The sequence below is a fragment of the Rana temporaria genome, chromosome 4, assembly GCF_905171775.1.
Source record: "Rana temporaria chromosome 4, aRanTem1.1, whole genome shotgun sequence".
NCBI classification, from domain to species: domain Eukaryota; kingdom Metazoa; phylum Chordata; class Amphibia; order Anura; family Ranidae; genus Rana; species Rana temporaria.
In genome coordinates, this window is record NC_053492.1 from 14,435,002 (window position 1) to 14,462,892 (window position 27,891).

A 27,891-nucleotide genomic window follows, 5' to 3' on the forward strand; every position below is an offset into this window, starting at 1 on the left:
ACTTTCTCCAGTTCCCTGATATCCTTTTTGAGAACGGTGGCCCAAAACTGCATATTCCAGATGAGGTCTTACTAATGATTTGTACAGGGGGGCAACATGATATCTCTGTCTCAGAAAGGTTATAGTATTTGCAGTTCATGTGGTATTTAGGTTGAGCAAATATCAATGTGCTACAAAGCTCAGTTTAAAGTTTTTCCATTAACCAGATGATAAACAGAACCTCTGCCCCCTCCGATAAAATAACTGTGACAGGAGATGACTCTTCACAGTCACTCTGTGATCCTCAATCATGTTGCTTCTTATCCTCCTGATCATCAGCACAACCTGCCTGTCAGTAAGTGCTCAAGGTAAGTCTTGTGTTTTTGGTGTCAGGAGATTTAATCGTTAAGCAGCTAGTAGATAGTCCTTGACATAGATGAAAGAAAGTCAGGCTGGACATGTGCAGACTGGAATATTTCATTTCGTTTTTTCGTTTTAGAAAAAAAATTTATTTAGTTACTCCCGAAAATCGTTTTGATTTATTTCGTTTTTCGTTGGGGAATAGCTTTCGTCCGAAAATCCAATAAAACTTGGTTTCTGCCGAATGGTCAAAAGAATATTCGCCGGAACGTCGAATCTTTGTTGGTTTCGGTCTAATGGTCAAAAAATATTCGACGGAACGTTGAATCTTTACGTCGAATCGTACATTTCCGTTCGAATGTTCCGCCTACAAGAATTCTAATGTTGTATGACTAGTAATAATGTCGAATCTATTCTCTATAATGTCGAATCTATTTTCTCATAAATCAAAATCTATTCTCTGTAATATCAAATCTATTATTTCTATAGTGTCAAATCTTTTCTCTATGATGTTGAATCTTTTCTCTATGGCCCCATACACACAAGAGGATTTATCCGCGAATACGGTCCAGCGGATAAATCCTCTCGAGGATTTCAGCGGATTTCTCTGCGATGGAGTGTACTCACCATCGCATTGAAATCCGCGCCGAAATCCTCTGGCGATGACGTGTCGCGCCGTCGCCGCGATTATGACGCGGCGACGTGCGCGACGCTGTCATATAAGGAATTCCACGCATGCGCCGAATCATTACGACGCATGCGGGGGATCCCTTTGGACGGATGGATCCGGTGAGTCTATACAGACCAGCGGATCCATCCGTTGGGATGGATTCGAGCAGATAGATTTGTTCTGCATGTCAGCGAATATTTGATCTGCTGGAATCCATCCCAGGGGATAAATATCCGCGGAAAAAGATCCGCTGGCGTGTACACACCATAGGATCTATCCGCTGAAACCCATTCGCTGGGATTTTTCAGCGGATGGATTCTATCGTGTGTATGGGGCCTATGATGTCGAATCTTTTCCCTATAATGTCGAATCTCTCTATATCTAATTTTTACCGCAACGAAAACGAAAATAAAGCATTTTTTATGTCGGATCTTTCGGTTTTCGTTTCTTGCACTTTCGTTATCATTTGTTAAAACGATAACGAAAAAAACAGATTTTCGGACGAAAATGCATTCTAACGAAAACGAATGCACATGTCTAGTAGATACCAGAAGATCTCCCTTGTGTTCTAGACTGGTAGGGAAATCTGCTCCTTCAAAGGTTGTTGCTGGTGGGTAAATCCACTGCTGTAGCTGTGATCGGGGCCGTCTTTAAGGCAGGGCAAAAGGGACAGCTGCCCTGGGCCCTGTCATTGTTGTGGGGCCCAAAGCAGCTGCCTCATACTTACCAGCTGTCCCATTTTAAATTCCCTTGTTCCTTAAAGTTTTAGTCCTGTGCTGTGTCCTGATATCTCAGTGCTGCTCCTAATGCTGCCCAGCTCTGCCCTATTGTTGTGTACAGATGACTCACCTGCAGACCCTGTGTTTACATGTAAATAACAGGATCATTCATATGTAAATATCGGTAGAATTCATATGTAAATAGCGGTAGGATTCATATGTACCGTATTTATCGGCGTATACCGCGCACTTTTTTGCCCTGAAAATCAGGGCAAAATCGTAGGTGCGCGGTATACGTCGATACCCGCTTTCCTGCGCCGAGTTTTGAATACTGCGCCGACATATACCAAACGCAGTACACTCGGGTATAGTCGGGCAGTCTCGGCAACATCCGCGCTCACGTCCTGGACGTACAGGACGTCAGCGCGGGTAGCCGAGCATTGCCGACAATACACGAGTGTCAGAGCGCAGTGTACTTGTGTATTGTCGGCAATGCTCGGTTACCCGCGCTGACGTCCTGTACATCCAGGACGTGAGCGCGGAAGTTGCCGAGACTGCCCGACTATACCCGAGTGTACTGCGCTCGGTATATGTCGGCGCAGTATTCAAAACTCGCCGCGGGAAAACGTGCGAGGACGCCACAGAAGGACGCCGGACCCGCCGAAGAGGACACCGGACCCGCCGAAGAGGGGACCGGACCCGCAGCAGAAGGACACCCGAAGCCGCAGAAGGACACCCGAAGCCGCAGAAGGACGCCGGACCCGCCGAAGAGGACACCCGAAGCCGCAGAAGGACGCCGGACCCGACGAGGCCGCCGATGGACGCCGCGCAAGACACCAAAACTGTAAGTACAAAAAAAACTTTTTTTCCACAGGATTCGGGGTCACTTTAGGGGTGCGCGTTATACGCGGGAGCGCGTTATACCGCGATAAATACGGTAAATAGCTGAGGCCCGCGGCATTCATTTGTGAATAAAGGCGGCATTCATATGTATATCATGCCAATCTGCAGTGAAGAGATGATGTGCTGTAACCTCTAGCAACCAATCAGTGAGCAGTATTACTGTACAGTAATCTCTAGCAATCAATCAACAAGAAAGAAATCATGTGCTGTAACCTCTAGCAACTAATCAGTGAGCCGGTCCCTACCCAAAAGGAAAACTGCGATGGAGCTTTGGCCGGGAATCCCGGCCGTGTGTATGCTCCATCGCAGATTTTCCCATAGGAAAACTGCCAAAAACCGCCGGGCAAAAGTCCGCCGGTTTCCCTGGCGGGAAAAAAGAGAACTGGTTCTCTTTTTTTTTTGTCCGGTGGTTTTTGGGCAGTTTTCCCTTTGGAAAAACTGCGAGAAGCATACACACGGCCGGGATTCCAAAAGCCAAAAGCTCTCCTCACAGCTTTCCCGTCGGGAAAACTGATCGTGTGTACGAGGCATCACAGTACAACTGTAATCAGAAACATAAATTAACATGAGCTAATTAACGAATCCCTTAAAGCAGCCGATGTGACTCCCTAACTACAATACACATTATCATACATATCAACACAGAACTCCTTCATACAGTTGCAGGGTTAATTAGCACAAATAAAAATGGGTGAAAGACTCTTAGAAGTTACCGTATGTACTCGAGTATAAGCCGAGTTTTTCAGCAAATTTTTTGGTGCTGAAAATGCCCCCCTCAGGTTATACTCGAGTCACCTTTTTATGCCTGATCTCCCAGACTTTGGGGACCCGGTACCGGCCGGCCATAGGTCCCCTGGACCCCAACTTGGCATGTAGCCCCACTCTTCCTCTACAAGTGTGCAAAGTTTGTTGTCCGGGGGACCTATGGCCGGGGAGCGCCGATTTTTCAAATCCGGGCACCCCTTCCATAGACTCCCATGTTAAACGGTCATTTCTCCAGTGAATTTGGGGACCCAGTATCGGCCGATCGTAGGTCCCCTGGACCCGGAACTTGGAACCCCTTCCATAGACTCCCATGTTAAACGTCAGTCTAGTCATGGGCACAGTGAAGCATGGGCACAGTGAGGCATGGGCACAGTGAGGCATGCACATGGGCACAGTGAGGCACAGTGAGGCATGCAGATGGACACCCTGGGCTTATACTCGAGTCAATACGTTTTCCCATTTTTTTGTGGTAAAATTAGGTGCTTCGGCTTATATTTGGGTCGTCTTATACTCGAGTATATACAGTATACTAGACTCATTTACATTATAAGAGACAACAGACAGACAGGTGGCTGGAGATGACATCATCATCTTCTAACAGTATGTGTCCTAACATTATGAATCAGTCACTCTTTCTAATATGACATATACAGGGTTCCCAGAGTCTGTGGCCCGGATTCAGAGAGATCTGCCTATCTCTCGACGGGCGTAACGTATCTCAGATACGTTACGCCGCCGTAAATTAGGGCGCAAGTTCCGTATTCAGAAAGAACTTGCGCCCTATGTTACGGCGGCGTAACGTATGTGGTCCGGCGTAAGCCCCGCCTAATTCAAATGTGGCTGATGTAGGCGTGTTTTATGTAAATTTAGTGTGACTCCACGTATTTGACGTTTTTTACGAACGACGCATGCGCCGTTCGTGAAAGAATCCCAGTGCGCATGCTCGAAATTACGCCGCAAATCGCCATTGCTTTAGACGTGAACGTAACTTACGTACAGCCCTATTCGCGAACGACTTACGCAAACGACGTAAAATTTTCAAAATTCGACGCGGGAACGACGTCCATACTTAACATAGGATACCCCTCATATAGCAGGGGTAGCTTTACGCCAGAAAAAGCCTAACGTAAACGACGTAAAAAAATGCGCCAGGCGGACGTACGTTTCTGAATCAGCGTATCTACCTAATTTGCATATTCCTCGCGTAAATATACGGAAGCGCCACCTAGCGGCCAGCGTAAATATGCAGCCTAAGATACGACGGTGTAAGACACTTACGCCGGTCGGATCTTAGGGAAATCTATGCGTAACTGATTCTATGAATCAGTCGCATAGATACGACCCCGCAACTCAGAGTTACGACGGCGTATCCGGAGATACGCCGTCGTAACTCCTCTCTGAATCTGGCCCTATGTGTCTCAACATTATGAATCAGTCACTCTTTCTAATATGGCATATACAGGGTTCCCAGAGTCTGTGTGTCTTGGGGGGACATGGACCTGAATCCAAAGTACCACCACCTCAAGGGTCCCCAGGCATACTGCTCACAAAGAGCACCGTTCCCCCAAATGCCAGGGTCCATGATCTGTGAGCAAGAGGCTAGCATTCAGTCCCCTCCAAAAGCCTCCCAGCTAGGTCTGTCACAGGTTTTGATAGAGTATCTGGGGTTACAGAGGTAATAATTGGTGGGTTATTTCATGTTCTAGAAGTAAAGTTTTTAGGAGTATCGGGTGTTCTAGAGGTGATCAGTGGTGGGGTATGTAATGTTCTAGAAGTGGGTTTTGGTAGAATATCATGTGTTCTAGAGGTGATCAGTGGCGGGGTATCTAATGTTCTCGAAGTGGGTTTTGGTAGAATATCATGTGTTCTAGAGGTGATCAGTGGTGGGGTATCTAATGTTCTCGAAGTGGGTTTTGGTAGAATATCATGTGTTCTAGAGGTGATCAGTGGCGGGGTATCTAATGTTCTCGAAGTGGGTTTTGGTAGAATAGCACGTGTTCTAGAGGTGATCAGTGGTGGGGCATCTAATGTTCTAGAAGTGGGTTTTGGTAGAATATCATGTGTTCTAAAGGTGATCAGTGGCGGGGTATCTAATGTTCTCGAAGTGGGTTTTGGTAGAATAGCACGTGTTCTAGAGGTGATCAGTGGTGGGGTATCTAATGTTCTAGAAGTGGGTTTTGGTAGAATATCACGTGTTTTAGAGGTGATCAGTGGTGGGGTATCTAATGTTCTCGAAGTGGGTTTTGGTAGAATATCACGTGTTCTAGAGGTGATCAGTGGTGGGGTATCTAATGTTCTCGAAGTGGGTTTTGGTAGAATATCATGTGTTCTAGAGGTGATCAGTGGTGGGGTATCTAATGTTCTAGAAGTGGGTTTTGGTAGAATATCATGTGTTCTAAAGGTGATCAGTGGCGGGGTATCTAATGTTCTCAAAGTGGGTTTTGGTAGAATATCACGTGTTCTAGAGGTGATCAGTGGTGGGGCATCTAATGTTCTCGAAGTGGGTTTTGGTAGAATAGCACGTGTTCTAGAGGTGATCAGTGGTGGGGTATCTAATGTTCTCGAAGTGGGTTTTGGTAGAATATCACGTGTTCTAGAGGTGATCAGTGGTGGGGTATCTAATGTTCTCGAAGTGGGTTTTGGTAGAATATCATGTGTTCTAGAGGTGATCAGTGGTGGGGTATCTAATGTTCTAGAAGTGGGTTTTGGTAGAATATCATGTGTTCTAAAGGTGATCAGTGGCGGGGTATCTAATGTTCTCGAAGTGGGTTTTGGTAGAATATCATGTGTTCTAGAGGCGATCAGTGGTGGGGTATCTAATGTTCTCGAAGTGGGTTTTGGTAGAATATCATGTGTTCTAGAGGTGATCAGTGGTGGGGTATCTAATGTTCCAGAAGTGTGTTTTGGTAGAATATCATGTGTTCTAGAGGTGATCAGTGGTGGGGTATGTAATGTTCTAGAAGTGGGTTTTGGTAGAATATCATGTGTTCTAGAGGCGATCAGTGGTGGGGTATCTAATGTTCTCGAAGTGGGTTTTGGTAGAATATCATGTGTTCTAGAGGTGATCAGTGGTGGGGTATCTAATGTTCCAGAAGTGTGTTTTGGTAGAATATCATGTGTTCTAGAGGTGATCAGTGGTGGGGTATCTAATGTTCTAGAAGTGGGTTTTGGTAGAATATCATGTGTTCTAGAGGTGATCAGTGGTGCGGTATCTAATGTTCTCGAAGTGGGTTTTGGTAGAATATCACGTGTTCTAGAGGTGATCAGTGGTGGGGTATCTAATGTTCTCGAAGTGGGTTTTGGTAGAATATCATGTGTTCTAGAGGCGATCAGTGGTGGGGTATCTAATGTTCTCGAAGTGGGTTTTGGTAGAATATCATGTGTTCTAGAGGTGATCAGTGGTGGGGTATCTAATGTTCCAGAAGTGTGTTTTGGTAGAATATCATGTGTTCTAGAGGTGATCAGTGGTGGGGTATCTAATGTTCTAGAAGTGGGTTTTGGTAGAATATCATGTGTTCTAGAGGTGATCAGTGGTGCGGTATCTAATGTTCTCGAAGTGGGTTTTGGTAGAATATCACGTGTTCTAGAGGTGATCAGTGGTGGGGTATCTAATGTTCTCGAAGTGGGTTTTGGTAGAATATCATGTGTTCTAGAGGTGATCAGTGGTGGGGTATCTAATGTTCTAGAAGTGGGTTTTGGTAGAATATCATGTGTTCTAAAGGTGATCAGTGGCGGGGTATCTAATGTTCTCGAAGTGGGTTTTGGTAGAATAGCACGTGTTCTAGAGGTGATCAGTGGTGGGGCATCTAATGTTCTAGAAGTGGGTTTTGGTAGAATATCACGTGTTCTAGAGGCGATCAGTGGTGGGGTATCTAATGTTCTCGAAGTGGGTTTTGGTAGAATAGCACATGTTCTAGAGGTGATCAGTGGTGGGGCATCTAATGTTCTCGAAGTGGGTTTTGGTAGAATATCATGTGTTCTAGAGGTGATCAGTGGTGGGGCATCTAATGTTCTAGAAGTGGGTTTTGGTAGAATATCACGTGTTCTAGAGGCGATCAGTGGTGGGGTATCTAATGTTCTCGAAGTGGGTTTTGGTAGAATATCATGTGTTCTAGAGGTGATCAGTGGTGGGGCATCTAATGTTCTAGAAGTGGGTTTTGGTAGAATAGCACGTGTTCTAGAGGTGATCAGTGGTGGGGCATCTAATGTTCTAGAAGTGGGTTTTGGTAGAATATCATGTGTTCTAGAGGTGATCAGTGGTGGGGTATCTAATGTTCTAGAAGTGGGTTTTGGTAGAATATCACGTGTTCTAGAGGTGATCAGTGGTGGGGCATCTAATGTTCTAGAAGTGGGTTTTGGTAGAATATCATGTGTTCTAGAGGTGATCAGTGGTGGGGTATCTAATGTTCTCGAAGTGGGTTTTGGTAGAATATCATGTGTTCTAGAGGTGATCAGTGGTGGGGTATGTAATGTTCTAGAAGTGGGTTTTGGTAGAATAGCACGTGTTCTAGAGGTGATCAGTGGTGGGGCATCTAATGTTCTAGAAGTGGGTTTTGGTAGAATATCATGTGTTCTAGAGGTGATCAGTGGTGGGGTATCTAATGTTCTCGAAGTGGGTTTTGGTAGAATATCATGTGTTCTAGAGGTGATCAGTGGTGGGGTATCTAATGTTCTAGAAGTGGGTTTTGGTAGAATATCACGTGTTCTAGAGGCGATCAGTGGTGGGGTATCTAATGTTCTCGAAGTGGGTTTTGGTAGAATATCATGTGTTCTAGAGGTGATCAGTGGTGGGGTATCTAATGTTCTAGAAGTGGGTTTTGGTAGAATATCATGTGTTCTAGAGGTGATCAGTGGTGGGGTATCTAATGTTCTCGAAGTGGGTTTTGGTAGAATATCATGTGTTCTAGAGGTGATCAGTGGTGGGGTATCTAATGTTCTAGAAGTGGGTTTTGGTAGAATATCATGTGTTCTAGAGGTGATCAGTGGTGGGGTATCTAATGTTCTAGAAGTGGGTTTTGGTAGAATATCATGTGTTCTAAAGGTGATCAGTGGCGGGGTATCTAATGTTCTCGAAGTGGGTTTTGGTAGAATAGCACGTGTTCTAGAGGTGATCAGTGGCGGGGTATCTAATGTTCTCGAAGTGGGTTTTGGTAGAATATCATGTGTTCTAGAGGTGATCAGTGGTGGGGTATCTAATGTTCTAGAAGTGGGTTTTGGTAGAATATCATGTGTTCTAAAGGTGATCAGTGGCGGGGTATCTAATGTTCTCGAAGTGGGTTTTGGTAGAATAGCACGTGTTCTAGAGGTGATCAGTGGTGGGGTATCTAATGTTCTCGAAGTGGGTTTTGGTAGAATAGCACGTGTTCTAGAGGTGATCAGTGGTGGGGCATCTAATGTTCTAGAAGTGGGTTTTGGTAGAATATCATGTGTTCTAAAGGTGATCAGTGGTGGGGTATCTAATGTTCTAGAAGTGGGTTTTGGTAGAATATCATGTGTTCTAGAGGTGATCAGTGGTGGGGTATCTAATGTTCTAGAAGTGGGTTTTGGTAGAATATCACGTATTCTAGAGGTGATCAGTGGTGGGGTATCTAATGTTCTCGAAGTGGGTTTTGGTAGAATATCATGTGTTCTAGAGGTGATCAGTGGTGGGGTATGTAATGTTCTAGAAGTGGGTTTTGGTAGAATATCATGTGTTCTAGAGGTGATCAGTGGTGGGGTATCTAATGTTCTCGAAGTGGGTTTTGGTAGAATATCATGTATTCTAGAGGTGATCAGTGGTGCGGTATCTAATGTTCTAGAAGTGGGTTTTGGTAGAATATCACGTGTTCTAGAGGTGATCAGTGGTGGGGTATCTAATGTTCTCGAAGTGGGTTTTGGTAGAATATCACGTGTTCTAGAGGTGATCAGTGGTGGGGTATCTAATGTTCTCAAAGTGGGTTTTGGTAGAATATCACGTGTTCTAGAGGTGATCAGTGGTGGGGAACCTGATTTTCTAGAAGTGGGTTTTGGTAGAATATCATGTGTTCTAGAGGTGATCAGTGGTGGGGTATCTAATGTTCTCGAAGTGGGTTTTGGTAGAATATCACGTGTTCTAGAGGTGATCAGTGGTGGGGAACCTGATTTTCTAGAAGTGGGTTTTGGTAGAATATCATGTGTTCTAGAGGTGATCAGTGGTGGGGTATCTAATGTTCTCGAAGTGGGTTTTGTTAGAATAGCACGTGTTCTAGAGGTGATCAGTGGTGGGGTATCTAATGTTCTAGAAGTGGGTTTTGGTAGAATATCATGTGTTCTAGAGGTGATCAGTGGTGGGGTATCTAATGTTCTAGAAGTGGGTTTTGGTAGAATATCATGTGTTCTAGAGGTGATCAGTGGTGGGGTATCTAATGTTCTAGAAGTGGGTTTTGGTAGAATATCACGTGTTCTAGAGGCGATCAGTGGTGGGGTATCTAATGTTCTCGAAGTGGGTTTTGGTAGAATATCATGTGTTTTAGAGGTGATCAGTGGTGGGGTATCTAATGTTCTCGAAGTGGGTTTTGGTAGAATAGCACGTGTTCTAGAGGTGATCAGTGGTGGGGTATCTAATGTTCTCGAAGTGGGTTTTGGTAGAATAGCACGTGTTCTAGAGGTGATCAGTGGTGGGGTATCTAATGTTCTAGAAGTGGGTTTTGGTAGAATATCACGTGTTCTAGAGGTGATCAGTGGTGGGGTATCTAATGTTCTAGAAGTGGGTTTTGGTAGAATATCATGTGTTCTAGAGGTGATCAGTGGTGGGGTATCTAATGTTCTCGAAGTGGGTTTTGGTAGAATATCATGTGTTCTAGAGGTGATCAGTGGTGGGGTATCTAATGTTCTAGAAGTGGGTTTTGGTAGAATATCATGTGTTCTAAAGGTGATCAGTGGCGGGGTATCTAATGTTCTCGAAGTGGGTTTTGGTAGAATATCATGTGTTCTAGAGGTGATCAGTGGTGGGGTATCTAATGTTCTCGAAGTGGGTTTTGGTAGAATAGCACGTGTTCTAGAGGTGATCAGTGGTGGGGCATCTAATGTTCTCGAAGTGGGTTTTGGTAGAATATCATGTGTTCTAGAGGTGATCAGTGGTGGGGTATCTAATGTTCTAGAAGTGGGTTTTGGTAGAATATCACGTGTTCTAGAGGTGATCAGTGGTGGAGAACTTGATTTTCTAGAAGTGGGGTTTGAGACAATCAGAGGTGAGATATCTCATGTTCTAGAGGTGGAGTAATTTGTGTTCTTGAGGTAATCAGTGGGGAGTATCTGATGGGCTCTAGAGGTGAACTCACATGTGGATTATATGGTAACCCTCAGGTAAAGAATATCTGTTCTGTTGGCATTCCAGGCTGTTCCAGCGGTGTGCCCTCTTCTGCTCACATAATCATATATAGTGATGCTTTTGAATATCTGAGACATCTAGAAGACTTTCAGACTATCCGAAAGTTGGTGGAAGCCTTCAACAGTTCCTCCAATGAAGTCAAGATTGAGCTTTATTCGTATGACCCCAAGATGCTGGGAAATTACATCAGAACGCATCAGGCCCTTGGATCAGCTGCTTACTCTGTGACTAAGGATTACATTATAACATATATAGACTCCATGATATGGCAGCCACCAGCCACCACCGAGCGCAAGTCACATATCCTTATCCTGCTTTTGAGCCACTCTTATCCTCACGTATTCATGAAGCCTAAAATCCACAAGCTGAAGAGGGCCGGGTTCCAGATCTTCACACTGGTCTATGGAGCGCTGAGAGAGTACGAGCTGGAGGAAGTGGCCACCTACCCAGCAGAGTGGCACTCGTACAGCCGGATGAACTTCCAGAGCAGTGACCGTGCCGCCGAGGCCCTTGTGAGATCTGCATGTCGGAATATCGAGGCAAAGGAACGCGTAGCAAAGAAACAGCGTGAGTACACCCATGTACTAACAATATTCATTCTCCGTAAATACACAAGATGGCGGGTTGTGCGCCAGGGCTGCATCACTTGTGTTGTCTTGCCTTCCGATGTTACATCACCTAAACTCGGTGGGCCAGATTCATCAAGAGATACGACGGCGGATCTCCTGATCCGCCGTCGTATCTGTGAGAGCCGACGGTCGGATCTGTGAGATCCCACGGTCGGAGCTATGCGACTGATTCATAAGAATCAGTTCCGCATAGATCTCCCTTAGATCCGACTGGTGTAAGTGACTTACACCAGTCGAATCTTAGGCTGCAATCTCCCGCCGGCCGCTAGGTGTCGTCGCTTTTTTTTTTTTACGCATCGCATATGCAAATAAGGAGAACCGCCGATTCAAGTCCGTACGCCCGCCCGTCGCTTTTTTTTAACGTCGTTTGCGTTCGGCTTTTTCCGGCGGATAGCTACCCCTGCTATATGAGGGGTAGCTAATGTTAAGTATGGCCGTCGTTCCCGCGCCGAGTTTCAAATTTTTACGTCATTTGCGTAAGTCGATCGGGAATACCGATGGCCGCAATTGACGTACCCGCCGCTAACAATGACGTCCTAGCGACGTCATTTGGAGCATGCGCACTTGGATATTTCGCCGGCGGCGCATGCGCAGTTAAATCGGCGCGGGAACGCGCCTGATTTGAATTGTACACTCCCCCTAGCCGCGGAATTTGCATTCCGCCGGGGGGAGTTACAATTTGCGAGGTAAGTGCTTGATGAATACTGCACTAGCCTCGCTAAATTGCACCGGCGGATCGTAAAACACGTAGATCTAGCGGATGTAAAGATCCGCTGATCTACATGAATCTGGCCCTCTGGACTTATGCCCTGTACGCACGAGCGGAATTTCCGTCGGAAAAAAGTTGGATGGTTTTTCCCACGGAATTCCGCTCAAGCTTGGCTTGCATACACACGGTCACACAAAAGTTCTCTGAACTTTCGAGCGTTAAGAACACGGTGACGTACAACACTACGACGATGTGAGAAAAGAAAGTTCAATCCTTCCGAGCATGCGTCAAAATATTTCTGAGCATGCGTGTTTTTGGAATTCCATACAGACGAACGGATAGAGAACCTGCTCTCTAAGTCCGTCGGAAATTCCAACAGAAAAAGTCAGATGGGGCATACAAACGGTCGGAATATCCGACGAAAAGCTCCCATCTGACTTTTTCCATCGGAAATTCCGACCGTGTGTACGCGGCATTATAGTAATGGTATCTAGTATGCTCTGAGATACTTCTGCAGGATAGGTCTATGTTGGAAAGCTTCTGAAGATACGACTCCAGTCTGGTGCTGGCCATATGGCTGAGCTCTTGATTAATTGTAACAAAAAAGAACACAGACATGACAATACATTATAACCAGGGGCTGACTGGCAACTTTTGGCCCAGGGGGCAAGTACAACCCTGAGGCCCATGGTGCAGCAACTCGGTCCCCCTCTCCCTGCCTCCTCCCAATCCCCACCTCAAGCTAAAGCTCTGTTCCAGGTAATCTCTGCCGATCGGGTGGGTCGGGCTAAACAGCACCTGCTTCACCGACTACGGGTTTCCGAACTGACCATCAGGGGGGCGGCTGAGGGCTGCAGGGGGAAGATGGGGTGGCTCAGTTGGGTCTGGCCAGAGGAGGAGCAGGGCCGTTTGAAGGAATTTGGGGGCCCCAAGAAATATGGAGATGGAGGCCCCCAAGCCTCCCCCCTGCACGCAAAGCCTACAGGAACCACGGCATAGTGATACAGTTTAAGTTCACCCACACTTTGTGTTTTTTTTACCCCCCCTCCCTCCCTATGTTCTTTTTACCCCCCCCCCTCCCTACCGTACCACGCGGTAGGAGATTCAGTTTCCTGTTCCTGGCCAGACTGACAGGAAGTAAGCACTCAGTGTGCACTTCCTGTCAGTCGGGCCGGGAACAGGAAACTGAATCTTCTGTACCGCGAGGTAGCCGGCCGGACTGACAGGAGGAAGGAAGAGGAGCTTGGCCACGCTACAGGGAAGGGGAAGAAGTGGCGAAAGAGGCAGCAGTGCTGCAGCCGCCTGAGGCTCTCTATAGAGCCCTCAGGCGGCTGCAGCATTTATAGGAAGCGCGGCAAGGGCCCTGCTTGGGGAGGAAGGGCAATGAGCCGGCCTTTGCTCTGACACGCTGTACACCATCTATGCCAGGGGGCGCGGCCTGTGCTTTGTCCTTATCCCGCAGTCGGTAGGAAACTGGTGGAATTTTTTACTCCTCTTCGCCAGGAAGCTTTTAGGTATGTCTGCAGGGCCAGTGCAAGGATTTTTGTCTACTCAGGCGAAGGTGCATTTTGCTGCCCCACCCACCCACAAAGCAACCCCCCCACACCACGATATTTGCACTCACTGCCTACAGGCAATTGGCGGGTGAGGCAAACTAAAACTTTACAGGTTGTGTGCGGTAGGAGAGAGGGCACAGCGTTATGCCAGGAAGTTTTTTTGGTTCAACCCAGCGGGCTGAAGGAAAAAAAAAAACACAGATCGCCGTACTAACACATCAGATGTTAGTACAGCGATCCCCTCGCTGAGCTATTGTGTTCTGACAGGAGGACACCCCCCCCCCCACCAGGACACACTTTGGCTGTAAGCACTGATTGGATGTTGTTTTCCCAGCATGCTCCTAAGACTGGTGGGCCAAAAGTCAGGCAGTTCCTGCTGAACCGACTGTTATCGGCTGACTTTTGGCCCCTGCGTGCCTGGCTTACGGGAATGAAAGATGGGTATTTAGAAACATGTAATCCCCAGAAAGTGGCTGGGGATTCTGATTTTACCACCCCAAAAGTACCCCCCAAAAATTCTAAGCACTCAGATCCACAGGGATAAATCTCTATAAAATATATAAGCCCAAAGGTTACCAATCTGCCAAAGCAGCAAACACAGTATCAGTCAGTGGCGGCTGGTGCTCAACATTTTTGGGGGGTGCAAACAAACTGAAATTTTTTGGGAAAAAAACATCAAATGCAACCACTGTGCCCATCAAATGCAGCCACTGTGCCCATCAAATGCAGCCACTGTGCCCATCAAATGCAGCCACTGTGTCCATCAAAAGCAACCACTGTGCCCCGTGTGCTGCCACTGTGCCCCGTGTGCTGCCACTGTGCCCCAAATATTGCCACTGTATCCCATGTGCTGCCACTGTGCCCCATGTGGTGCCACTGTGCCCCCCGTCATCTGCCCGGCACTTACCTTGTCCCGGGTGGGCAGTGGGTGATGGCGGCAGGCGGCGAGGGGTGTCCGGTGTCCGTGTCCTCCATCTTCCCCAACCCCGATTGCTTCTTCCACCCGCTCCTCCTCTCATTCTGTGCTGTGATTGGACACCATAGGCATTCAATCACAGCGCCTGACGCTTCAGCCAATCAGGTGACGGGTAACACAGACCCGGTGCACCTGATTGGCTGATTAGCAGTTTAATGTTAGGAAAGTGGATTTCTTCGCTTTCCTAACATACAGCTGAGTGAGAAGCGAACGCACAGCGTTGCACCCCCTTCTCACTTTTTTGGACGTCGCTCTAATCAGGTGCATCCAAAAAACACCCCCACGCTGTAATTCAGGTGCCCGTGACCGAAAAGGGGTCGGGCACCTGAATAAGGGGTGTCAGCTGCGACCATAGATAGATTCATTCAATGCATAAATCTAACTATGGGTATTAGAGAGAGACAGGAGAGGGGTGCGGCGCTCCTGCGCCCTTTATGGACGCACCACCGTTGGTATCAGTCAATGGATTAGGGACAGGTAGCCCTAGCAGAGAACCACAGTAAGGGTCCTTTCACACTAGGAACTGTCTGCGATTCACATGCAGTTCTGTGCAGTGCGATTTTCACCGCATCAAAAGTAATGCATGCACTACTTTTTTAAAAGCAGGGCAACCCTATCGCGTGGTACTTTTGTACCATGAGATCCGTTGCAGGCAAACGAGACTGCGTTTGCAACCTAAATTTGGGGTTTCGTTAACTTTGGACTGACACCCACAGAAGATCACAAGGGCAGTGCAACTGGAATGGGGTGTGGGAAGCCGCACAGGAACGTAGCTTTCCCGCACCACATTCTAGTGTGAATGACCCTAAAACGAGGAAGCAATCCTATTAAAGGATTCTCAAACTCAGACGCACATTAATGGGCAACCATTATACAAGTCCAAAGTTCACCGACAAAGACCCTTTACGTGCCCCCAGGGTGCCCAATTCAGCCTGATCATCATTAGTTGCACTCCAGAGCTGTCCTGCGATTTTGTAATAACCATTTTCTCCTTTTCTATGCAGTTCTGTCTGAGGTTCGTCTGGTTGGTGGAAATGGACCATGTCAAGGTAGGGTGGAGCTGTTCTACAACCAGACGTGGGGCACCCTGAGTGACAAACACTGGGACAGGCAAGCTGCTGACGTCATCTGTAGACAGCTGAAGTGTGGCCCCTCGGTGGAGGCTCAGAAGGGCGACACATTTGGGGGCCATGTCCTGGAAAAGGTGGATTGTACAGGGGATGAGAGTGACGTTTCACAGTGCTTATTGGGAGCCTGGACTGGGAGAGACGATGTAAGGAGTGAGCACAGTGCCGGTGTCACCTGCCTATCCTCTGGTGAGTCCATCGTAGTCATCTACACATAGAACGATATGTTTTATGATCACTGGTATAATGGCGGCCTTTGCCTTGCAGGTGTCAGTGGTGTCAGGCTGGTGGACGGGTCTGGTCGCTGTAACGGGACTGTGGAGGTGTCTGTGGACAACGTATGGAGGAGGCTCTCCCTATGGAACTTTGACTTGAGGGAGGGCGCAGTCGTTTGCCGAGAGATGGGCTGTGGACCACTGGTGAAGGTGAAGGAGGTCTTTTCCACTTCTGGCACCCAGGCGGTGGAGAGATCCCGATGTTTTGGGTCAGAGTCAACGTTTTCGGAGTGCAGAATTGGTCTTTGGAAGGCTGACACTAAACTACCGGACGTACATGCTGCCGTAGTGTGTTCAGAGACAGGTAGACACCCAGTACAGCTGATATTAGAAGTGTAGAATAGAAGAAAATCACCACACAACCAACTCTGGAAAATGTCTTTCTTAGATGATTAACTCTTATGCCTCGTACACACGACCGGTTTTCCTGACATGCCAAAAACCCAACATTTTTCCCGACGCGATTCCTCTCAAGCCTGCCTTGCATACACACGTTCAGTCAAAAAAAACGCTTGACCAAAGCAAGGTGACGTCCAACACGTATGACGGCACTATAAAGGGGAAGTTCCGTTCCAATGGCGCCACCCTTTGGGCTGCTTTTGCTGATCCTCGTGTTAGTAAAAGTTTGGTGAGAGACGATTTGCGCTCAGTCCATTACAGCGTGACAAATGTGCTAGCTCCATTACGAACAATGGGCCAGATTCTCATACATTAACGTTGCTCCTGGGCAGCGTAATGTATGTGCTGTACGCTATACCGCCGCAGGTTTACAGGTTTACATCCTGATTCTCAGAACACTTACCTGTAAACTTGCGGCGGTGTATCGTTAATTCGCTCGGCGCAAGCCCGCCCAATTCAAATGGGGCGGGCACCATTTAAATTAGGCGCGCTCCCGCGCCGAGCGTACTGCGCATGCTCCGTCGGGTAAATTACCCGACGTGCATTGCGCTAAATGACGTCGCCCCGACGTCATTTGCTTAGACGTTTACGTAAATGGCATCCAGCGCCATTCACGGACGTCTTACGCAAACAACGTATTTTTTTTAAACTTTGACGCGGGAACGACGGCCATAGTTAACATTGGTTGCCCCTGCTAATAGCAGGGGCAACCTTACGCGTCGCGTACGCTACGGAAACAACGTAAATTCTCAGCGTCGGGTGCGCGTAGGTTCGGGAATCTCACGTACTTACCTCATTTGCATAGACGACGGGGAAAACGACGATGCGACACCTAGCGGCGAAAAAAAAAAATACTTTTAAGATCTGACAGCGTAACAGCCTTACGCATGTCAGATCTAATGGGTATCTATGCGCAACTTATTCTAAGAATCAGTCGCATAGATACCCGGGGCCAGATGAGGAGTTACGACGGCGCTAATGGTGTTGCGCCGTCGTAACGCCTTTGAGAATCTGGCCCAATAGTTTTACCAGAACGAGCGCTCCCGTCTCATACTTAATTCTGAGCATCCCCTTTTTTTCCCCTCGGAAAAGCCTACACATGAGCGGTTTTCGCGCCGAGAAAAACACTGGTGGGAAACACGACGGGAAAAAATAGAGCAGGTTCGAATTTTTTTGCGCCCCGTTTTCTCGTCAGGAAAACTGCTATGGAGCCTACTCACAGCCGGTTTTCCCGACCAATCTAAAAAAATTCAGTTTTCTCGTCGGGAGAACTGCTATGGAGCATACACACGACCGGTTTTCCCGACCAGTCTAAAAAATGGCCGTTTTCTCGTCGGGAAAACTGCTAGGGAGCCTACACACGACCGGTTTTCCCGACCAATCTAAAAAATGGCCGTTTTCTCGTCGGGAAAACTGCTATGGAGCATACACACGACCGGTTTTCCCGACCAATCTAAAAAATGGCCGTTTTCTCGTCGGGAAAACTGCTATGGAGCATACACACGACCGCTTTTCCCGACTAATCAAAAAAATGGCCGTTTTCTCGACGGGAGAACTGCTATGGAGCATACACACGACCGGTTTTCCCGACCAATCAAAAAAATGGCCGTTTTCTCGTCGGAAGAACTGCTATGGAGCATACACATGACCGGTTTTCCCGACCAATCAAAAAAATGGCCGTTTTCTCATCGGGAGAACTGCTATGGAGCATACACACGATCGGTTTTCCCAACCAATCTAAAAAATGGCAGTTTTCTTGTCGGGAAAACCGATCGTGTGTATGGCCATTTCCTATGCATTGTAATAAACTGATAGTGACATTTTCCACAGTTAAGTTGTGCGATGAATCCTTTATGTCCTTGGCACTTATCTGTTGGTATGACAAACCAGTCCAGCACCCAGCCATGGTGGATGGATGTGAAAGTTAAGCACTTGCCGACCGCTGCACGACTATATACGTCGGCAGAACGGCACGGCTGGGCAGATCGACGTATATATATATATACGTTGCCTTTAAGACGCGGCATTGTGGGCGCGCACGTGCCGCAAGCTCCTCCCAATTACACAAAAGATGGGGCACTATTTCCCCCAATGACACCAATGATGGGACACTATTCCCCCCAATAAGACCAATGATGGGACACTATTTCTCCCAATGACACCAACGATAGGGCATCATTTTTTCCAATGACAGCAATAATGAGGTCCAATGACACCAAGAACAGGGCAAAATTCCTCCCAGTGGCACCAAGGACAGGTTATGATTCCTCCCAGTGGCACCAAGGACGGGGCACAATTCCTCCCAGTGGCACCAAGGACGGGGCACAATTTCTCTCAGTGGCACCAAGGACGGGGCACAATTTCTCTCAGTGGCACCAAGGATGGAGCACAATTCCTCCCAATGACACCAATAATGGAGCCCAATGAGGGGGCACAATTCCTCCCAGTGGCACCAAGGACGGGGCACAATTCCTCCCAGTGGCACCAAGGACGGGGCACAATTCCTCCCAGTGGCACCAAGGACGGGGCACAATTTCTCTCAGTGGCACCAAGGATGGAGCACAATTCCTCCTAGTGACACCAAGTACAGGGCACAATTTCTCCCAATGACACCAATAATGGAGCCCAATGAGGGGGCACAATTCCTCCCAGTGGCACCAAGGACGGGGCACAATTCCTCCCAGTGGCACCAAGGACGGGGCACAATTCCTCCCAGTGGCACCAAGGACGGAGCACAATTCCTCCTAGTGGGCTGGATTCAGGTAGGAATTGCGCCCTCATACAGAGGCGCAGCGTACCGTTTTAACGCTGCGCCTCCGTAAATTACCTGCGCTACGCTTCATTCATGAAGCAGTAGCTACGTAATTTGCGCGGGCGCTCCTTAAAACTGCCCGGCGTAAGGGCGCATAATTTAAATGATCCCGTAGGGGGCGTGGATCATTTAAATTAGGCGCGTTCCCGCGCCGAACGTAGTGCGCATGCTCCGTCGGGAAACTTTCCCGACGTGCATTGCGGCAAATGACGTCGCAAGTCATTTTCTTCAACGTGAACGTAAATGGCATCCAGCGCCATTCACGATTCACTTACGCAAACGACATAATTTTTAAACATCGCGACGCAGGAACGATGGGTATACTTAGCATTGGCTGCCCCTGCTAATAGCATGGGCAGCCTTACGCGGAACCCGACGAACGTAAACGACGTAAACTGCGTACGTAGGGCGCGCGTACGGTTGTGAATCGGCGTTAGTATGCAATTTGCATACTCTACGCTGACCACTACGGGAACGCCACCTAGCGGCCATCGTAAGAATGCAGTCTAAGATACGACGGCATAAGAGCCTTATGCCAGTCATATCTTAGGCTGCGATCGGCGTAACAAGCTTTCTGAATACAGAAAAGTCGTTACGCCGGCGCAACTAAGCAATTGCGCTGCGTAACTATGGTTACGCAGACGCAATTGCTTACTGAATCCACCCCAGTGACACCAAGTACGGGGCACAATTTCTCCCAATTACACCAATAATGGAGCCCAATGAGGGGGCACAATTCCTCCCAGTGGCACCAAGGACGGGGCACAATTTCTCCCAGTGGCACCAAGGATGGGGCACAATTCCTCTCAGTGGCACCAAGGACGGGGCACAATTCCTCCTAGTGACACCAAGTACGGGGCACAATTTCTCCCAATGACACCAATAATGGAGCCCAATGAGGGGGCACAATTCCTCCCAGTGACACAAATGCTGAGGCACAATTACTCCCACTGAGACAAACTGTGGGGCATTATTTTTTTCTCACTGATGTCTGGACCTTTTCTAATCCCAATGGCCACAGTCCGGCCCCCCTAAAATCTGAAAGACAGTAAACTGGCCCTTTGTTTAGAAAGTTTGGAGACCCCCCTGGTCTAGAGAGTGACATCTAGACCAGTTAAATTTGGCAATGCCCCTTCAGATCCAGACTCTTGCTCCTGCATGTAGGCCGGGTTCAGTGGCCCAATCATGTACTGTAGAGGGGCTGCCTTTGACTGTAGCTATAATAGCACAATTAGTGTGTATCTGATGGACTACCAAGCATTGGACCCCAACATCCATCGCTTATGGACCCACAAGCATTGGATGTTTGAGTCACGCTCATAGACTCCTTCTCCATTTTCTTTCAGCAATTTCCAAGGTGTCAGTAGCTGAGGAGAGTGGTAAGTGTTCCGGAAAGGTGAAGATCTTCTCCAATGAGCTCTGGAGCACGGTCTGTGCAACAGAATGGAGTGCAGCCGAAGAAGCGGTGCTTTGTAAGCAGCAGGGGTGCGGCCCAGCACTGGAGCTAGTTGAAGTCAAGAAGGTGGTTTTTAGAAGGGGCGTAACTACGCCGCATACAAATTTCCGCAACGTGCACTGCAGTGGCTCCGAAACGCATCTGTCTCAATGCAGCACCGTCATGTCCAGAGGATACAAATGTTACTCCTGGGAGGCCTTGGTCTCGTGTTCACCAACAGGTAACAATAAATGACCGGTAGCAATAGTGATGCAAGGGATATAGACAGGCCCAATAGTTAAAGGGGAGGTTCACCCTATAAAAAATTTCTAACAATACATCCAGTCCAGTTCTGCAAATAAAATTACACTGACCTTTTTTTTTTTTTCCGCCGTAGATAGCGTTTAGCCTTAGAATTCACCGCGGCTTCCGGGTAGGGAATCCCGCGGGAGTGGGCGTTCCTATTGACATGCCAATTGATTGATATGCTAAACAACGGCGCACACATCGCGTCACGACTTCCCGAAAGAAGCTCAGGTCGGCTCGGCTCTATTCGGCGCCGGTGCACCTTCGGGAAGTCGTGACGCGCTGTGTGCGCCGTCGTTTAGCATGTCAATCAATTGGCATGTCAATAGGAACGCCCACTCCCGCGGGATTCCCTACCCGGAAGCCGCAGTGAATTCTAAGGCTAAACGCTATCTACGGCAACAAAAAAAAAAGGTCAGTGTAATTTTATATGCAGAACTGGGCTGGATGTAGTGTTAGAAATTTTTTATAGGGTGAACCTCCCCTTTAAGCTTGGCATCTACTCATGTCTGTAAGGAAAAAGATTACAGATAAGGTTAAAGGGGAGGTTCACCCTAAAACTACTTTCTAGTATTACAATGTCCCGACACATTACAATACAATTATGCCTATTTTGTTTTTTTTTATGCTGTACATACCTCGGTACAGCTAATTCACCCGCGGCTTCCGGGTTGTGAATCCCGCGGGAGTGGGCATTCCTAACTTGCTGATGATTGACGTGATGACCAAAAACGAGCTCCCCCCGTCACGTAAGCTGCGTCACGATTGCCGAAAGGAGCCGAACGGCAGTGCGCAGGCGCAGTATAGCGCCGACTCGAGGTATGTACAGCATAAAAAAAAAAAAAATAGGCATAACTGTATTGTAATGTGTCGGGACATTGTAATACTAGAAAGTAGTTTTAGGGTGAACCTCCCCTTTAAGAATAGGCAGTTAGGGATTAGGGAGAAAAGAGGGGATGCTTTCAGTGTAAGACCAAATAAGTGTGGCAGAACTGCTGCTAAATTGGAGATAAGGTTAAAGCTTAGGGTGAGGTTTAAAATGAGTAAGTGTGAGAGGTCAGAGGCCAGGCTGTGGGGGTTAAGGTCAAGATTCAGGGCTAGGTTCACCGCTGAAGCAGACTGATGGTCTGATGTGCGTACACACCATCGTTTCCAAAACCGATCGGGTCAGAACGCGGTGACGTAAAACACAACGACGTGCTGAAAAAAACAAAGTTCAATGCTTCCAAGCATGCGTCGACTTGATTCTGAGCATGTGTGGGTTTTGAACCGATGCTTTTGCGTACTAACCATCGGTCAGCCGTCCATCGGTTCGATTTTAAAGCAAGTTCTCTTTTTTTGGACCGAAGGACAACAGACCGATGGGGCGTACACGCGGTCGGTTTGGACCGATGAAACTGAACTTCAGTCCGTTTTCATCGGTTTGGACCGATGGTTTGTACCCGGCCTTAGAGTTAAGGGTTAATGTTAGGAACTAATAGGTAGATTCAAGTAGCTGTGCCTAAACTTGCGGCGGCGTAGCTTAGCATGTTTAGGCTACGCCGGCGTAAGTTAGCTAGGCAAGTACATGATTCACAATGTACTTGCCTGCTAATATACGGCGACGTAGCCTAAAGCGGGTGGGCGTAAGGGCGCCTAATTCAAATGTGTGTAAGGGGGGCGTGTTGTATGTTAATTGTGCTTGACCTTACGTTTTTCACTCTTTCATTCTTAACTGCGCATGCGCCGGGCGCCTACATTTCCCAGTGTGCATTGCGGCTAAGTACGCCGTACGGGCCTATTGATTTCGACGTGGACGTAAACGACGTAAATCGCTATTCGCGGACGACGTAAAAATGTTGAATCTCGAAGCGGGAACGGCGGCCATACTTTAACATTGCTATTCCACCTAATAGATGGAATAACTTTAGGCCTGATAATGGCTTACGGAAACGGCGTAAATGTACTGCGGCGGCCGGGCGTACGTTCGTGAATCGGCGTATCTACTAATTTACATATTCTACGCCGACCGCAATGGAAGCGCCACCTAGCGGCCATCCGAAATATTGCAATCTAAGATGCGGGCAAAGCGCGTCACGCCTTCCGAAAACATCCGAGGGGGACTCGGCTCTCTACGGCGCCTGCGCCTGCCGTGTAGAGCTGACTGCGCAGGCGCCGTAAAGTGCCGAGTCCCGTCTCGGATATCTTCGGGAAAGGCGCGACGCGCCCCACCCGCACGTCAATCACCTATGCCTCGTCTTAGGAACGCCTACTCCCCGGGGAAGCGAGAACCCGGAAGGCGGATGAAAAGAACGGAAAAAAAACCGGAAGTACATCGGAAAAAAAAAATCCAGCATACTGTTGAAGTCAGCAGTATGCTGGAAGTAACGGTATATAGATGTTTTAGGGTGAACCCCCGCTTTAAGATTACAGTGGCAGTTAAGGGCTAGGTGGTGAGAGCTATGGGTCAGGAGCTAGGTCAGGGTTTGACAAATTTGCTTGGAATCTAGGAGCCAGCTAATAAAGTTAGGAGCCAGAAAACGCACCCCGTCCCGACGCGCTTGCGCAGAAGCGAACACATACGCATATGTAAACGGTGTTCAAACCACACATGTGAGGTATCGCCGCGATTGGTAGAGCGAGAGCAATAATTCTAGCCCTAGACCTCCTCTGTAACTCAAAACATGCAACCTGTAGATTTTTTTAAACGTCGCCTATGGAGATTTTAAAGGGTAAAAGTTTGTCGGCATTCCACGAGCGGACGCAATTTTGAAGCGTGACATGTTGGGTATGAATTTACTCGGCGTAACATTATCTTTCATAATATAAAAAAAAAAAAATGGGGATAACTTTACTGTTGTCTTATTTTTTAATTAAAAAAAGTGTATTTTTTTCCCAAAAAAGTGCGCTTGTAAGACCGCTGCGCAAATACCGGGTGACAGAAAGTATTGCAACGATCGCCATTTTATTCTCTAGGGCAGTGATGGCGAACCTTGGCACCCCAGATGTTTTGGAACTACATTTCCCATGATGCTCATGCACTCTGCATTGTGGTTGAGCATCATGGGAAATGTAGTTCCAAAACATCTGGGGTGCCAAGGTTCGCCATCACTGCTCTAGGGTGTTAGGATAAAAAATATATATAATGTTTGGGGGTTCTAATTAGAGGGAAGAAGGTGGCAGTGAAAAATAGTGAAAAATGACATTAGAATTGCTGTTTAACTTGTAATGCTTAACTTGTAATACCAACGGCCACCACCAGATGGCGCCAGCGCACAAAATTTTTTTTTTTTTTGCCCACCTTTCAAGCCAAGTCGCCAGGACACCATTTCTAGTCGCCATGGCGACCTGGCGCACGGGATTTGTCGAGCCCTGAGCTAGGTAATTCGGTTTTGGGCTAAGTATACAGCATGTTACAGCCAAATATTCATGTGTTCCTGCACTAGTCACACCATTGTTCACCAGAACATACCATAGTGCCCGGCTCTGTTTGGGGAGAGGGCGTTGTCTTTTTCTTGTCTAAGGCTGATGTCGTTATTGTTGCAGGTGTCTCGGAGGTGAGGCTGGAGGGTGGTCCCCATTCCTGCTCTGGACGGGTGGAGGTCCAGTATAAGAAGAGGTGGGGGACAGTGTGTGACCAGGACTGGGACCTTTCTGATGCTGAGGTGGTGTGTAGACAGGTTGGCTGCGGTCCTGCAGTTCAGGCGCCCGGTGGAGCACATTTCGGCCCAGGAAATGGAGACATATGGCTGGAGAAAGTGTTCTGCAATGGCACGGAGACTGAGCTGTCACACTGTGGGGCTGTGATGTCCAAGAAGAACCTCTGTGTCCACTCCCAGGATGCCTCTGTCATTTGTGAAGGTCAGTGACTTCTAGACATCGTGTGTGAAACTCATCCTCTACCTCGAATTTCCTGAGATTCATATCCCAGTGTGCATTGCGCCAAAGTACGCCGCAAGGACGTATTGGTTTCGACGTGAACGTAAATTACGTCCAGCCCTATTCACGGACGACTTATGCAAACGACGTAAAATTTTCAAATTTTGACGCGGGAACGACGGCCATACTTAACATTGACTAGTCCAGCTATTTGATGGAATAACTTTACGCCTGAAAACGCCTTACGTAAACGGCGTATCTTTACTGCGACGGGCGCACGTACGTTCGTGAATAGGCGTATCTAGACATTTACATATTCTACGCCGAACTCAACGGAAGCGCCACCTAGCGGCCAGCCTAAATATTGCACCCTTGGATATGACGGCGCAGGCTGTCGTATCTTAGATAGGTTTAAGTGTATCTCAGTTTGAGAATACACTCAGGCCCCGTACACACGACCGAGAAACTCGACGGGCAAAACACATCGTTTTGCTCGTCGAGTTCCTTGTGAAGCCGCCGAGGATCTCGGCGAGCCAAGTTTCCTCATTGACTAACGAGGAAATAGAGAACATGTTCTCTAATTGGCCAGACGAGATCCTTGTCGGTTTCCTCGGCCAAAAGTGTACACACCACCGGGTTTCTCGGCAGAATACGGCTCCGATCGAGTTTCTGGCTGAATTCTGCCGAGAAAATCGGTCGTGTGTACGGGGCCTTAAACTTAGGACGGCGCAGATTCCGAGTTAGGTCAGCGTATCTACTGATACGCCGGCCTAACTCTCTCTGAATCTAGCTATTAGTCCGTAGGGTTCAATATTGAGTTGGCCCACTCTTTGCAGCTATAACAGCTTCAACTCTTCTGGGAAGGCCGTCCACAAGGTTTAGGAGTGTGTCTATGGGAATGTTACTCCACCTCAAACTCGCTCCTCCATGTCTTTATGGACATTGTTTTGTGCACTGGTCCAAATAATTTGGTGGAGGGGGGATTATGGTGTGGAGTTGTTTTTAAGGGGTTGGGCTTGGCCCCTTAGTTCCAGTGAAGGGAACTCTTAAGGCGTCAGCATACCAAGACATTTTGGACACTTTCATACTCCCAACTTTGTGGGAACAGTTTGGGGACGGCCCCTTCCTGTTCCAACATGACTGCGCACCAGTGCACAAAGCAAGGTCCATAAAGATGTGGATGAGCGAGTTTGGGGTGGAGGAACTTGACTGCACAGAGTCCTGACCTCAACCGATAGAACACCTTTGGGATGAATTAGAGCGGAGACTGTGAGCCAGACCTTCTCATCCAACAACAGTGCCCGACCTCACAAATGCTCTTCTAAAATATCAGTCAAACATTCCCATAGACACACTCCTAAACCTTGTGGACGGCCTTCCCAGAAGAGTTGAAACTGTTATAGCTGCAAAGGGCGGGGCCGACTCAATATTGAACCCTACGGACTAAGACTGGGATGCCATTAAAGTTGATGTGCGTGTAAAGGCAGGAGTCCCAATACTTTTGACAATAGAGGGGTAGATTCAGGTAGCTTTTACGGCGGCGTATCTCCAGATACGCCGCCGTAATTTCAAATCTGCGCCGGCGTATCGTTTCGCCGATTCTCAAAGGCAGATGTGCTAAAAAAAATAGGCTTCCTCCACCGACGTAACTTGAATACGGCGGCGTAGAATTGTGTGCAATATTACGTTGGCCGTTAGGGGCGCTTCCGTTGTTTTCGGCGTAGAATATGCAGATTACCTAGATCCGCCGATTCACAAACGTACGTACGGCCGGCGCAATTTATTTACGTCGTTTACGTTAGGCTTTTTCGGCGTAAGGTTGTTCCTGCTATTAGGAGGCGCATCCAATGTTAAGTATGGACGTCGTTCCCACTTCAAAATTGTATTTTTTTACGTAGTTTGCGTAAGTCGTTCGCGAATAGGGCTGGACGGAATTTACATTCAAGTCGAAACCAATACGTCGTTGCGGCGTACTTGGGAGCAATGCACACTGGGATATGTACACGGACGGCGCATGCGCTGTTCGTAAAATACGTCAATCACGTCAGGTCATCACACATTAACATAAAACACGCCCCCCCTTCCACATTTGAATTACGCAGGCTTACGCCGGCCCCATTTACGCTACGCCGCCGCAACTTACGGAGCAAGTGCTTTGTGAATACTGCACTTGCTCCTGTAAGTTGCGGCGGCGTAGCGTAAATACGATACGCTGCGCTGCCGTAAGAAGAAGCGCAGGTACATGAATCTAGCCCAGAGTGTATAGGATCCCGGCACTGGGGGGTAGGCGGAAATTTACCCTTACTTCCTGTCCCGTGATAGGGAAGTGATGTCATATTTTTCTGATGGGGACATAGGCAGCAACCAGTGCATGCATTTAGTAGGCTGAGGAGGGGTCAGAATGGGCCTGGGGATGGGAGGATCTGCATGCCAGGGTCACAGCCTGCAGTAAAGAATAGGATTGGAAATTGGATGAAACAATAAGTAATAGCGCTCTTCCTATATAAATGTTTTGAAATTTCTCTTTTTTTTGTTTCCACAGAAAAGACGCAGGTCTAGCCGAGAGGGAGGCAGGCGAATGTCGTCTTTCTGGTTCCTTGCAGCATTGCCCCGTCTCTTCTACACATTATTCCATCCCGTACATCTGCTCCAATGACAGCTGGCTACCAGGCCACAGAGAATGAAATATCCAAAATTCTCCAATCACAGACAGATGTACGGACACGGCGACCAACTGATGACCTAAACGTCTTACTGTCACCCCCGGCCTCGCCTTTATCTGCTTCTTATAGGTCACCATGTCCTCCCAGCAGTTCTGTCCAGCACTCTCCTGAGCAGCATGATGGGGCACTACCGGGCACTCTGCAGTCTCTCCAAAGGTTGGAGAACGCTCTAACGCCTAGAGGCCAATGGACATGATGGTACGTTCGCCAGTATCCGGAAGGCAATCAGTGCCGCCATTCCACCTACAAACTATATCTTACCGCCACCTAACAAAAATAAAATTTCTGCCGAAAAATTCTCAGAGACAATTATTTGGGGCAAACCTTCCCGCTAAAAGCTAT

The 27,891-nt window shown here is 47.9% G+C and overlaps 1 protein-coding gene across 1 annotated transcript; it reads left to right on the forward strand.

The window, feature by feature from the left end:
• Positions 1 to 240: 240 nt before the first annotated feature.
• On the forward strand, positions 241 to 27,845 carry LOC120935957 (antigen WC1.1-like). The gene is made up of 7 exons (XM_040347990.1): positions 241 to 347; positions 10,751 to 11,311; positions 15,619 to 15,930; positions 16,009 to 16,320; positions 20,574 to 20,903; positions 24,494 to 24,808; positions 27,369 to 27,845. Exons 1-7 carry the CDS (start codon positions 290 to 292, stop codon positions 27,383 to 27,385), a joined length of 1,905 nt encoding a protein of 634 aa, XP_040203924.1. The 5' UTR covers positions 241 to 289; the 3' UTR covers positions 27,386 to 27,845.
• Positions 27,846 to 27,891: the final 46 nt, after the last annotated feature.